We start from the raw sequence: 15374 nt of genomic DNA on the forward strand, positions 1-15374 counted from the left end.
GCCCTGCGTTGCCTAAAAAACACCAAAAAACTGAAAACATGAAGTACACATTTTTTGTGTTTTGTGAATTATTACAGACTGGGATACGTCAATGAGAGGGAGGGGGGATTGTGAGAGTGTCATCTAGTGGAAATAGCATGTATTTTTTTCTCTCCATTATGCCGAATATGGCCAAAAACGACACCATCTGGGGGAGAGTAGTAAAAACTATCTCTGACGAATCGGTCTATAAGACTGAGCAAAAGACTGTATTGACACCCAGATATAATAAAATCATGTATTATGCAACACTTGTTTGTACAAAGTGTATTTTAGACTTACTGTAGAAGATGAGCTTGAAATTACAAAATCAAATGAAAATACACAACCTTGTCAAAATTCATGCTACATGCATGAACACAGACAAAGTTATCAAAAAAACGAAGAACGAAAAGTTTGTAAAACGTGCAAACTGCCTCTAGAGTTAAGCAACACGCAACATCATAGAATACTACATTTCCCAGAAACCTCATCGCGCTGAGGTCACAGCTGGAGCTACCGGGTTCGCTTTTATTAAATACCGGCGTACACAGGAATCTACCAGGCTGAGTGGACCTGAACGTTTAACTGGGCAAACTGTGGTATTCGCTGGCCGACCCTCTTTAGTCTCCAACCGTAGGCAGTTCACCGCGGCGCACAGATGAGGCTTACTCTGACCAGATGTTAGCATGTAGTTTTGGTACACACACTGCACCGTATCGACTTAAATACATGATTTACTGACACACATTAACATCCTTCAACTGCCGAAAAATATTAGCCTGGTCTAATGTGTGTTACTAGAGAGTTTCTGTAAGTTTTCCGTTGTCGCTACTTTATACTCCGTGGGGATGTGAAGTCAACAAACATAACAAACATACCCTCAGCACGCAGGTTTAGGCTTAGCTAGGTGCTGACACAGAGCAGAGTTGTCCTGACTTCAGGTTGGAAGTAAAGGTAAGCTGAGCCACACTTCGACTGTCTCTCACATGCGCATGTAAACTAACTGACTGTTTGTGGCGTGTAACAAGACCTATAACTGCACAAAATGGCTTCTTGTTTTTTTTGTATAATGACACTACAATGTCAAAACTAATTCAGTTCAAGGTTTGATTAGTTACAAGCTCTTAACAGTACGATAAGCACTGGCCACAGAAGCTGCATTAATTCTCACCTATTTTGGAGTGATTTTTGCCTATTCACTTTGTGTAACATATACTTGACTCTATATACAGTATTCTTTCTCTCTCAAGGGCTTTATTGGCATTGGAAACATACGTTTACATTGCAAAATCAGGTGTAAAACTAATACATATACATATAGTATATGGTATTGTCAGGATAAAATACTGCTGTTTTAAAGAGAAAGTATAATTAAGGTCCATGTACACTCTCTTTACTGTACAGATACATATATGACCATGTAGGATTATTGTATCGGATATTTGCACTTAAACTGTAATACATATAATAATAATATAAATAGTACAGAAATATACATAAACGCCTGGTGCAGATAGTGCAGGGGTGAACATTAGGAGGAAGGGGGTGTCGGGCTCTCACTCTTCTTCAAGGTGGTTGTAGTGCACAAGAAGTAATTTTTCTGTTGCAACTGTTCTCAAATTAGTCTTAAGTATGTGGTTTGTATCCATGAAAAACTTCCTTTCTTGTATGCGTCGGTCTTTGTATTTCCCTGACGTACATGGAGAATGGAGGGCTGAGCAGCAGCGGAGTCTAATTCTCACTAGTCTCACTAGTGTCACTAATTCTTACCCATTGGCTCTTTTAACATGCATGGTTACAGCACATCTCAATGTGTGTCACTTTGGACTTAAAATTAAAACTTATCTTGCACTGAACTGTCAGTTTCAAAGTCCAGCTGTGTTTGTGTCAGCAGGTGACAGTTCACATCTGTCACTGCTCTGCTCTCACTGTGTTCCCATTTGTTAACTAGTTGTATCACTGCAAAGATTAATAAAAAAAAGGAGGAAAATAAGCATTTTTTGGGTCACTGGCTTGTAAGAGGGAGAGTGATGCCCTTTGGATTCCCACTCTGCACCTTAACATCTGTGCTTGCACTATGTCCTTTTGCGAAGTGTGAGAAGTGTCAGTGATAGTCAGTGACTCAAACTGCCAGAATCAGCCCTAGATCAAGATCAAGAGTACTGATCAAGTGTTGCTGAGTTGTAAAGCTTTTACAACGTTCTTGGAAGTGGGTTTGCTACACCTGCAGTGCAATCGGCAAAAGATAGAAAGCCATTAGGTGTGTTTCTGTAACACCAGTTAGAAAAGTTGCATAAAACTGTTTTAGTTAATAAAAGAGGACATTACAGAAAAACTACTTTTTACTTACTCCACTTTTTACTGGGCTGGAATAGTAGAAACACTTAGTGCAAGATGCAAATATTATGTAACTGCAATAACAAATTGCACCTTGTTTTTCTTCTGTGGAGACACAGACTTTGCAATCACCCATTGCTTATCTCTGTAAATTGGAAACACACATAAATGTAAATCTTTCTTAGCTAATCTATGAAAATTGGCTTAGATTTTGCTATGCTTGCTAATGGGAACCTAAATACTGTTTGTGAAAGAGTACTGATGTAATGGTCACTTGTCATACATAACTCAGGATGAACCAAGTCTCATAACACCAACAACAAAAAGGTGTAGAAAAATACAAAGAAATGAAGAGACCAATTTTTCCATTCACACAGTGAACCAATGAGCCATTACATTAAAAAAGAAACCCACAGGAAACATACAAAAGAGATTGGTGAAACTTGCTGTCACTTGGGGTGAACCAAGGTCATAACCAACAACAACAGCAAAAGTGAACAAACTATTACAAGGGAAAATGTTCTGTTTACACATTGAACCCATGTATTCACTCCTGGAACAAGCCCTCACAGAATAGAAGTTATAGAAGAAACCTAAATATTTGTGTTTTGAGCATAGTACTGCTAGAATAAAGCATCAATGCAGCCGAAAATACCTTTAGAAATGAAAAGAAAACCTCACAATAGCATTTGCAACATGTAGTATGTGCCCCCTCACCCCATCTGTTGTTTGTGTTTCATTTGTACTGAGAATTGTGTCTAATATTCTGCTTTCATAGTCCTTTCATCATGGCACTGGCTGGAGTGAGAGTCATCGAGCTGGCAGGCCTGGCTCCGGCTCCTTTCTGTGGCATGATCCTGGCAGACTTTGGAGCAAAGGTGATTCGCGTGGATCGCACCAAGGTTTCTATGGCATTGGACAAACAAGGACGGGGGAAACTGTCTGTATCCATCAACCTGAAGACAGCAAAGGGTGTCGCTCTCCTCAGGAAGCTCTGTGTCCAGTCTGATGTGGTCATCGAGCCCTATCGTAAAGGTCAGGGTACCAAAGAAAGCATACTTTTTTGCAGGCTTATTATATGTTACATTTCAGTTATGATACTGATGTGTCAGTGTGTAAGCAGTTGCTTGAAGTGGAGCCAGCTTTAACTAGTTTATATAAGTTTATTTTATAGGTTTACTCGAAAGGTTCCTGCCTCAACTTTCTCTACATTCACAAATACATACAGTTTTAATAAATGTCTGTTTTAGCCTCAAATAGCGAGGAGATGTTGGGAGATGTAACAGGAGATGTAACATGCTGTCATATAAAATTAGTTAATAACTTGTCACCAGACCTCTTAAATAAATGTAATCCAACATTTCCCCTATTAAGTGTATTATAAATATACTGAGTAAATTAGGGCTGAAACAATTACTCGATGAATTAATTATTAATCGATGACTAAATTAATCGGTTTGAGTGTTTTTAGGGAATTAAAACAAATTTTCTGGTTTATTTGCTCCATATAACAAAGAAATCATTAAAACAATAGTTTTTTGTTTTTGGACAAAACAAGAGATTTGAGAACATCATCCTTTCTAGGTTTGAAACATTCTATGGACCAAAATAATTGACAGATTAATCGTTTATGGAAATAATCGTTAGTTGCAGCCCTAAAGTAAAAGTAAGGCATTAAATGGAAACAGTGTGTAAAATTTCTCAAAATTGTGTTTTCATACAGCAGGGCAGATCCACATGATTTGAATCATAAGCATTTTCAGTACAACCTTTATTTAAAAATTAAGTATAGTTTAGTGTAGTATTGATAAACTATGATTATATATTAATGCTTTATATTGAAACGTGGAAGAATAATTTGTGGACAGATTAAAATTTGTTCTCATGAATGTGACTTGTGACAGATAAAGTACTAACTGGTCCACAGGGAGTACCAATAAGCAGATACTGATATATTTGATGTGATGATCTAGGTGTGATGGAGAAGCTGGGACTTGGTCCAGATGACATGTTGAAGGAAAATCCTCGTCTCATCTATGCTCGGTTGACGGGGTACGGGCAGACTGGGACATATGCCAGTGCAGCCGGGCATGACATCAACTACCTCGCCATGTCAGGTAATAACACGTAATACGCGTTATATTATCTGAATTTTACCAGTGTACTTTGAGATGATGGAGTGAGATTACATGCGTGTGATTCACTGTGTCCTCTCTGTGTACTAATTATACCGTCCTTGCTTCGATAATCTTTGCAATTTGTGCAGGAATTCAGCCTTTTCTTTGCCTTGATTTTATTTTGCCTTGATTTTTATTTTACTGTTCTCATCACTCTTGCACGTAACACTTGACTTTGGAAACTTTGAAGAACAATTTAATTTTCAAACCCAAATAAAAACAGCCCTTGAGGAAAGTTTGCACCGATTTGTTCCTAAGTCCAGTCCATTGTTAACGCACCATAGTATTAGCAGTTAAAATGTTTACTGTTAAATATTAAAATGTGTATTTTTCAACATTTTTATTTATCTCCTAACTTAAGGAAACCCAAGAGAGCTCCCATTTCTGCTCAGTGTTTGATGGCTGAAGGCAGAAAGACTTCTTGGTGACTCAGCTCTGTTTGTCTTTGGTCTTTGGCAGAACACAAAAGTGAACTAACTCAGCCAGAGCTAGGATGTAAAAACATAAAAAGACCTCTATCTATCTATCTATCTATCTATCTATCTATCTATCTATCTATCTATCTATCTATCTATCTATCTATCTATCTATCTATCTATCTATCTTATTTGTTAAACAAACGAATAAATAAATAAATAGAAATTCAGAAAACCTTTCTTATTTTCTTCCTCCAGAGAATGCTGTATGGAACATATGATGCATATAGACATTAATACAATTACTCTCTGTCTGCATCTGTAGACACCTCACTTGCACCACTTTCACAACTCTTACCATTTGTAAATATGCCCATTATTATCATTTGTGTATATTTATAGTAATTTCCTTATTTTTTGTGGAAAACAAGTCAATGTTCCAAAGATGGGGCCAGAGCGGCTGAAGAATCTGGCCCTCATGGTGGACAGGGGGGCAGGAGGCACAATGAGGCTGATTGATGAGGCTGACCTGAGTGTCTGGGAAGGGGTGTTTAATGTAATATCTGAGTGGTTACACGGAAGCAGAATGACTGGCTTTCTACAAAAGTTTAATGCTCGTTTAACCAAATAAGTTGTTTTGCTCACATTGGACTTCATTTTCTTTTCATGGAATTAAAAGTGTTCCTGTTAAAAGGAGCTTTGACCTTTCCATCTTATTGTTTCGTAATCGCTACTTATTTAAATTAAGTTAATTCCTTTCCCCTCAATTTTAGGGCCGAGCATGTGTCAGAATTCCATTCTTCTTCCTCCCACAAGGCTGTCATTCTCATCAAGTCTCATCATTTCCCTCACAGGCCTTTTATCTCGACTGGGACGCAGTGGAGAGAAACCCTATGCTCCACTGAATCTGGTAGCAGACTTTGCAGGCGGTGGACTCACTTGTGCCCTGGGAATAGTCATGGCACTGCTGGAGAGGACCAAGTCAGGGAAAGGTCAAATCATTGATGCTAGCATGGTAAGCGTTTTGTCAGATCCCAAATGTAGTTTGGCATGATGCCGGCATGTACTGTGATATAAAATATAATCTGTTCCTCGGGATACTGAGCAGAAACAGAAAATGTCATATTTGTAAACATGCCAAAAAGTCTGTTTGTGTTCACAAAAGAAAAACAAGCCAAGTAAAATGCTGCTTCTGACACATTGCACAGACTGCAGTGAGAGACAGGGCAGTGTGAGGACTCATTCAGTCTGACACTGGCCCTCGAGCAAATAAACAGCATGTTAGAGGATGTGAGGGTGTGGGTGTACACCTACAGCCATTCAAATAATTTTACCCTGGGTGAAGACTTCTCAAACACCATAAAGGGGGTTTATTCTTCCTGTGGGCCACATTTTCTCATTCATGAAAGCACAGGTAATTTTACCTGAAATTTCCTCCTCGACATTTCATGCAACATGTTCATTCTGTAGTATGTTATCTTTCCACGTGAAATTGATGCTACCCCTTTTACTGCAAGTGGAATAAATGATAGCTTGGGACAGCTCTTAGTGGAGTAGCTAATTGTGATGCATTAAAGTGTGACCATTTTTAGTTTCTCGTCTTTTAAAAGGCCAGATTTGACAAGGCTTCCATACTTAAAGCTCTTTCCAGGCTAAGTATTTGTATGTAGAATGTGGGTAGTGAAGTCTAGTGAATAAAAACGTCATCTCTGTGTGTGTGAGATCTCGTTAGCATTCTCTGAGAGTTGGTTTTTAGGTGGTTTGCATAAATGTACATGGATAACTGTAAAAAGAGATTGAATATATTCAATCTCTTTTAATTATATAAATTCTTTTTCCACTTTATCTGGTACAAACGATTTAATTTCATTGCGAAATGTATTTATTTTTAGCTTATTTTAATAGGGAGCACACCAGTGCCCACCAGAGGATAAAGTGGTAGAAGATGAATGAATGATGATGGGGGACTGATCGCATCAGTAAATATGTAAATATGATGGCCATTGTTATCCATAGTCCTGGCTGGTAAAGTAGGAAACAGACAACCAGTTTATAGTACAGTTTATAGTATTGTTGACATTGTTGGATGCCAGGTGTTGTTTGTGAAAAAAGTGGTTTTCCATTGCAGTTATTTATTATTCAGTTAGTGGCACTAAAAAGGCTCAGTGACAGAGAAAAACAGATAATTAAAGGTATTATAAAAAAAAAAAGGAACTCTTGTAAATGTATTAATGGTCAGTCATGCTTAATGCGTGTGCTGGTTTGTTCTCCTTAAATTCAAATGACAATTATTTGATAACAAGCCTCAGCATTTTGAGTTTGTACACATTTCAAAAACAAACTCAAGAGACTCACACTGTAAAAATAATGGCAAGCAGGTGAACACAACATTATTATTATTATTGTTTATCATATATTAAGGTCCAATGTCTCAGTGTTTATTTGTAGAAATTGGATAGACTACTTAGTATAAGTACGTTTGTGTATACTGTAATTGCTTTAAAATAGTAACTGTTTTGTTTTTGTTGTCACGTGTTCTGGGCAAAGGCCACTTGCTGTGCATTTGCCACTTTGATCTGCCACCCACAACTAGTGTCACATATCAAATTTGAATACATTATATTTGCTCTGTGGGAATAGCATTAATTATTATTAATAATAATAATAATAATAATAATAAAAAAAAACTTGCTTTACATTTACTTTGCTGCTCTTTATAATTTATTTATGACTTGGGTATAGGAAATATATATGTTTTCTCAACTCTCTATCCTCAGGTGGAAGGAGCCGCATATGTTGGCTCATTTATATGGAAAGCTCGTAGTCTTGGCATGTGGGACCGTTCTAGAGGCGAGAACATGCTGGACAGTGGAGCGCCCTTCTACGATACTTACGAGACGTCGGATGGAAAGTACATGGCTGTGGGCGCCATAGAGCCGCAATTCTACCAACAGCTGCTTCGGGGTGCGTACTATTCTAATATAGACTGGAGGCACTTTTCTAGCTTCAATATATAATATGTAACATTTCTGTATTATAATATAATAGAAAAGTACTAACCAAAAAGTTTCCAAAACTCCTACAGTCCATAGAAATCCATATCCTCTCTGCCATTACTATGAAACAATGAGTGAGGAAGGAAATACTACCAGTTGGAAGTTTTGGTTTCTGTCTTCATGCTATTGTGTGTTTGCTGTGTGTTGTGCCACAGAAGCTCTCCCCATAAAGCCCAAACACACAGGGAACGAAACAAGACAACAATTCCCATGATCCTATTCTGATTTCAGTCCTGACATAGTCAAATTAGATCTTTTGTTATTGTTTTAATTAAGAGACCGCCTAGTAGCAGAAATGACTTACTGCTTTATAAAAAACCTCTATGACGGTGGCTCATACCATCACACATGTCTTTGAAATCATCGATGATTAAGGGCTCAATTGGGAACTTGAGGCTTAATGAAAACATAGCATTTAATGAAAGGCACTCTTCTCTTTGCATGGCTTCCGTCCTTAAAGAAATCTGGATGAATGGCATGTGATAGAAACAGCGGTTCAGTTCCTAAGCAACCACTCGCTGTCAGGTTTGGGACATTTATTTTCACAGTCGGATTTTCTGATGTGTGGACTGCGAGAGTGGTTTGCTATCCAACTGCTTTGCTCAGGAAAACATGTTGTTCACCTTGATGATGTGCTGGAGGCAGGCTGGTACTCGCATACTGTAGACCTTATCTGAACAGCAACAACAACCATGAAAGTTATTTTACCTTGTCATGTGTTATTATTATCATTATGACTACATCTTACATCAGTATACTATAACAGTAGGTGCTGCCACAGCACATGGTCCACATATTTGATTTGGCAGAGTTTTTTTTTTTATGCCATATGCCCCTTCTGACGCAACTTTCCCATTTATCCAGGTTTGGGACTGGTCCTGCCAGTCTTCTTCCTGTTAGAGGGGAGCTTTTTTTTTTCCTCTCCACTGATGCCAAGTGCATGCTCACTATGTGAACAGCTTTCTCTTTCTCTCTCTAATATTGTTAGTGCTCTGCCTATGTAAAGTGCCTTGAGCACAGCTTGTCTACAGTAATTAGTGCAATTTTTCTATTTCTAAGTTTAATAACCGATAAACACTGTGTTCATTTAATTCCAAAACCACCAAGTCCTCTGTGTAAGGTCATTGGGAAATGTCATTGCTTAAATAGGATAAGACAAATATATCTTTTCCTTCTACTACCAGGAGGTTGGAGTATGCTCTTTAGAAGTGACAAGTAGCACTAAACTTGCTATTGTACTTGTAATCTATGTAAAGTACCATCAGTATAATTCTCGGAGTTGGCGGAACTCCGTGTGATAAAAGCCTGTGCAGCTCATGCTTGTTATTATGTTACATCCTGTAGCTGTTGACTTTTTGGTTCACTTTTCTCTCCGCAGGTTTAGAGTTGGATGCTGGAGCGTTGCCTCCTCAGATGAGCTTCAGTGATTGGCCAGGGCTGAGACAGATATTCACCGAACGTTTCGCTTCAAAGACCCAGGCAGAATGGTCGAGGGTGTTTGACGGAACCGATGCCTGTGTGACACCCGTTTTGTCTTTCGACCAGGTGAGCGCACACCCACATAACCAGGAAAGAGCTTCTTTCGTGGTGGACTCCGGTGGCGAAGAAAGCCCCCGCCCTGCCCCGGTTCTCTCTCGCACCCCTGCAGAGCCTTGCCTCACTCCTGACCCTGTCATTGGAGAGCACACAGTCAAGGTCTTAGAGGAGTATGGCTTTACGTCAGCAGAGATAAAGCAGATGTTAGGGGCAGATGTCATAGAGTGTAATGCAAGCAGAGCAAAGTTGTAGCGGATAAAGAAAGTCACACTTTGTCAAGATTTTAGGGCAGACAGTGTAGAAGAGATGGACTTTGTCTGTTTGCTCTGGACACGCTGTAACTGAAATAAATCATTGATTCAGAATGAATTAGCCAGTGGGTCATGTGCTTGGGGATTTGTCCATCTGCATTCTCCTCTTTTGTGCTACTGCTGTCCTCTGAATGATGTACTAAAATTTAAGACTACATAATAAATACTTCTAGCTCACATCATCTCCACAGGTTCTCCAACAAACTGTCTTACATTGGTTGACATGATCATAAAAAAAGGTCCAGTGTTTATTGTCATAAATTGAATACACTACCCATTAACGTATAATTGTTTTAAAATAAAAATCATTTGGTTTTCCAAGCCATGTATTAATCCTTTTACATGTACTTAAGGTAAGGACTTTCCTTTACAGAGGCTGCCATCTTAAGCTGCCATGTTTTTACAGCAGGTTGAGGAGACGTGTATATGATGAAGCGGCAGCTTACGACACAAACTATGGTGATTACATGCAATGCATGAGCCAACCATGATGAAAGAGGAAAATGGCAGAGAGAGGTATGAAAGAGTGTTTACATCTTGTCTGGTGTGTGAAGACGTCGGTTCTTACATACTGAACCTTTAAGTTGCATTTTATGTAGTCTATATAAGGTCTTAAAAATCTTGGTGGGAGCTGTGCCTGGTTTTTGAAACATTTCATTTTCTCTTATTTTGAAATCCAGGTGATCTCACAGCACAGCTGCTGGCTTTATATTCACATGTTCATCTGTACATAAAAGAAAAAGGGAGAATTTAAAAGCGCCTTTCAATCATAAGAGGAACTTACACACAATAACAAGTGAAGATTATGCAATGACAGGAAACTTTCTCCTGAACAGTTACACATTAATCTGTAGAATTAAGAAAAAAACAAATCAATTATTGCAGATTGAATTAAATGGAACAAGTAGTGCTTATTGTATGTCGCTTTGAATAAAAGTGTCTGCTAAATGACATTTAATGTAATGTAGTGCGTGCACAGAGTGAAAGTGAATAAATTAAGAATGAAAGGATGAACTTTAAAGGCTATAACTAAGTGTATAAATGTAAGTAAAAACAAGTGACTGCATAGGCTTAAACAAAAAAAAAAGATAATTCAGGCCTTTGTTCCAGATCACAAGTGTAGCTGAGCCATTGTGGCAGCCATGTGAACAAGGTATGTTGTCACATAAAGCAAAAATGCCTAAGGCAGGGCTCTCAAATTCAAATGGCCTGGGGGCCACACGAGCTTCAAGACTGACTGGCTGTTTGTTTTCGTGCAAATTTAGTCTATAAATATCAAAAACAAATATTTAAGTGGCGGGGTGCTCCAATGGATGTCAGTTTGGTTTTTATGGTACATAATAATAATGATAATAATAATCATGATAACGAGGAAAATGATCAAAACACACAGAATAAAAATCTTTCCTGAAACTGAAAACAGCTAGGACTGCACTTCCCACGTCCTTAAAATCAAACCTGCTAGGTTTATAACATTGAAATCATTTTCATATATAATTTATTCAGCCAGTGACTCCTCCATGTGCAGCAATTATTTCATCACCTCAATGCGGACCAGTGATGCCATCAAAGGATTTAAATGAAATAAATGTTTCGGGCCTTGTGGGACGGGAAGTCTAATGATCATTAATGAAGTCTTTTCATGTAAATCGAATGCAGCATGTGTGTATTTTATAAAAATATCGCCTTCGATGATTGTAAAAACCACTGTGCAGGATGACAGCACTGCAATTACTGACACACGGAGGCTGTCGAGGGAGGAAATATAGATTCAAGTCTTTGGCAGCATAAAGGTTTGGACAACAACAACAACATTCATGCCAATTTACCATGTGTTCTTCCAGGATGCACACAGGTTGTGAATGAGTGCTGGAAATGGCTTTGGACTGACTTTGTAGCTCAACGGTTTAGGTAATAGGATCCAGTGCAGTGTAGATTAAGGATTTATTCCACTGTGCATATTGTCACTAGCCAATCTGTTTTAAGATGTGTGAAGTCAGCATCAGGAATTTCACAACATACTAGGAATGTAATGTAATCAGAAAACTAACAAACTCTAAACTCTCCCTACTTGTTCCTGGTGACGTGGACTTAAACAGACCAAGTCCTCAGAACGCTAACAAAACAAGGATTTCTTTATGTATAAAATGTGTGTGCAGCTGGAGTATGGAGGATACCTCCTGCTGCTTGAGATGTTGTGTGGTGAGTTAATCTATTGACAGGAATAACTGGCTTAAAAAAAACAACAAAACAGTCTAAGAAAAAAATTGAAATAGTTATAGTTAATTATAGTTGTGTGTCTATCATTTCCCGCTTCTCAAATAATAAGCCGCCTACAGTCGCGCTGCAATTTGATTCCTCCTTTGATGTCAAGCAAGTGCTTTGTTATGTAGTTCATGCAGCCCCTGCATTAGCGGAACTAACCACAGGTTTCAAATTGAATCCGATTCCAGTGTCATTTTGATGTACATCGACCACTACAAGACAACGTTTCAGTTGGGGTACAGAATAAATATTAAAAAATATTCTGCTCCTTACCTTCAAGGCCATCCATATTCATACCCCCCACCTCCCATTACCTCCCTGAACTCCTGATCATTAACACCTCCTCTATGCACCTCCATGTATTATCTGCCTGCCTGTTTACCCTGCCCGACACTTCTGGACCTCCTTCCCACCAAACATCCGCCGCCACTCTGACTCTCTTTCCCTTTTCTGTCTAAAAACAGATCTGTTCAAACATTATTCTTTTTGAGTTTTTGTACCCATCAATCTGTTTCAATTTCCTCTGTTTACAATGATTTGATGCGTTATTAACTTGTTTTCATACTCTTTTATTTTTACTGTCACAGTGTTTTTCTTTTATGTTCACATAACATATATTAGTATAACTAATTGGTGACATTAGGTGATACAAAGACAGTTTAATACCCAGTTGATACCACATAAATGGAGCTGCAAAGACTGACGGATTAATGGATTGTTATTTGTTTACTAAATTCATCATCAAAGAAATTATTGTTAGTTGCGGCCCTACGCTGAAGTATTGAGGTTGGATGCTAAGCCCCTTCTATAGGTCTGCGACCTCAACAACCCCTTGTGGAGAGAGCAGAATGTGGAGCTGTTCCTTGAACATGGATTGCATCGGAAAGCTGATGTGTTCAATGGGTTTCTCATATCTTTTTTTTTTTAATATGCTATTCCTTGTATTGTGTGTTTTGTTAGGAGGAACACAGGGCATCTGCTTGTCACTAAGCAACCTACTGATGCAGGACCATAATGGCCTTTACTATACATGCAGCTTTCGCAAAACGTGTTACTGCTCCCTGAAGACACAACATAATTGTTCCTCATCTTATACCACCAGGCTGTTTGGTCTCTCTCGATCACTAAAACAGATCTCAGCTTCGTCCACATAATTGTTCTCTATATACATATATGCATTACGCTGCTCTACCATTAGACCTTAAGGCACACAAGTATGTGAGGAATGTCTGCTGTGTGACACAGATCATCTGACCCTCACCTTGCCCAGTGAGCACATGCGTGGCACAAGATTAGTGCCTGCTTCAAACACAGTGTGATATACATGGGAGAGGATTAGAGTGGGGGCACTAAAACTTCACAGTGCACTTGATTTTCAGTGAATAAACACTTAGCGGCCACTTCATTAGGTACACCATCCACTCTTCAACTGCTTGTTAATGAAAAGCCAATATAAATAAAAACAGCAACAGCTCAATGCATGTCGGCATGTAGAACAATATGACCTGCTGAATATTTTTACACATATCCCTCTCTACTTGCAGTTTACAGAGACTGGAGATTTTTATTTTAATTCTTTGGAAATAATCATTAACTTAGCCGTGATACAGTGTAGTGTCTCAAATATGGCTTCATTGGTCTCCCTACCTTAGCACCACGACAACGTAGAGTGACTACACTACACACCAGTATTTTTTTTTTACAATTCATACCAACTCCCAACACTGTAAACTTGAATGGTCAACTGTGAGTAGTTTTTTTTTTTTCAAAATACACACATCATCACATAGAAAAGGACACGCACAAATGGACCAAGCAAAAACGCAGAAAATAACCAATTTAAACCGAACATAAAGTAATAAAAAACTTAAATGAATGAATGAACACCCTTCTGTGATCATCACACCCTCATCTCATCCCTGTGTCCTGTGAAAATACAACATGCATCACATGCATCAGGGTAGGCCTGCAAACCAAAAAAAGCTTTCTCCAAACCTTAAAACCACCCAAAAACTATTAAGTAATGCAGTGACTCAGTGTTACTTTAGAGCACAGTAATATATCACTAAGCAATGCCTTACTCAGAAACTGGGCTAACCCTTGTGCTTATGCACTGTGAGTCAGTATTTGATTATTTTTTCCACATCTGTTTTCAGCATTCATTGGGAGAAAAGTGACCTTTTGGTTCTCGTCCCTCCTTCCTGACTGCTCCCAGCCCCTCTGTTCCTGATCAGCATCCCTCTGATCACATGCATCACCACTTGGTCAGCTGTGAGTGCTGCTGTAACAAGCCACAAAAGAGCCTTTGTGATGTCATGCTGCTACTGTCTCATATTCAAATGTGCTCAAGTCAGACTAACGTGAATTTTATTTCAAATGTGCGTAGGAAAGACGGCTGCGTTTAAATAAAACTGCACGTTTTAATTTTGTTTAGCATGGTTACACTCTTAACTCTTAACATGTCTTTACTTTTTCATTCACATGACTTGATTAGTATTCCTGTGCATTGTCTCACTTCTCTGTCTCTGCAAATGCTGCCATAAAACAAAAACAGAACTCCACTAGCACATGACGATCTCATGACACATGATAGAAAACATTCTCAGAAAGTCTAAACCCTGTTGGTGGAATTTGGCTGGATAGCTGCACACACGCCACACACATGTGCAGCTATCCTTTTAAGGATTCTGCTTTGACTGTTATCCTTAACCTTAACTAATAAATACCAAACCCTAACTTTATCCTGACCACAATTTAAATCTTGGCCCTATATTTAACCAGTTCCTCAGACATGAGGTTCACTAACATCAGTTTAGATTTGCAGCTATGGAAACTGGAGTCAGTTGTCTGAATGATTTTTATTTTATAAATTTTTAATCATAATTGTTCACTTTTAAAACAAAGTGCAAATATATGCGGTAACTCAGTTACTAACTGTGTTATAGCCTTTCGCTTCACTTACAATGTCTGAGTTTTTCTCCCCTTAAGTGCCTGAAAATGCATTGATTAAATGATCCATGTCACCCACAGAACCAAGGCCATTCTGAGGCTACAGTAGCATCAATGTTTACATTTGATCAGGAAGTGTCATCTAGTTAAGGGGCATACCAAAAACCAAGGTTTTTGACCAATCACGCCAGAGTGTAACCAATCAGAGTTTCGTGGGATGCAAGGAAGAGTGACAGTGGCGCTATCGCAATGTACAGCATGTTAACTTGTTGTATAGACCCCAAATAAAACTTACGACCCTGTAAA

General features: G+C 38.6%; 1 protein-coding gene across 1 annotated transcript; it reads left to right on the plus strand.

Annotated features, from left to right (window-relative positions):
• Positions 1–558: 558 nt before the first annotated feature.
• On the plus strand, positions 559–10175 carry amacr (alpha-methylacyl-CoA racemase). Its single transcript, XM_044012457.1, has 6 exons — positions 559–975; positions 3137–3393; positions 4332–4475; positions 5806–5966; positions 7729–7915; positions 9386–10175. Exons 2-6 carry the CDS (start codon positions 3147–3149, stop codon positions 9793–9795), a joined length of 1149 nt encoding a protein of 382 aa, XP_043868392.1. The 5' UTR covers positions 559–975; positions 3137–3146; the 3' UTR covers positions 9796–10175.
• Positions 10176–15374: the final 5199 nt, after the last annotated feature.

Source organism: Solea senegalensis, linkage group LG21 (assembly GCF_019176455.1).
Source record: "Solea senegalensis isolate Sse05_10M linkage group LG21, IFAPA_SoseM_1, whole genome shotgun sequence".
In the NCBI taxonomy this organism is placed as follows: domain Eukaryota; kingdom Metazoa; phylum Chordata; class Actinopteri; order Pleuronectiformes; family Soleidae; genus Solea; species Solea senegalensis.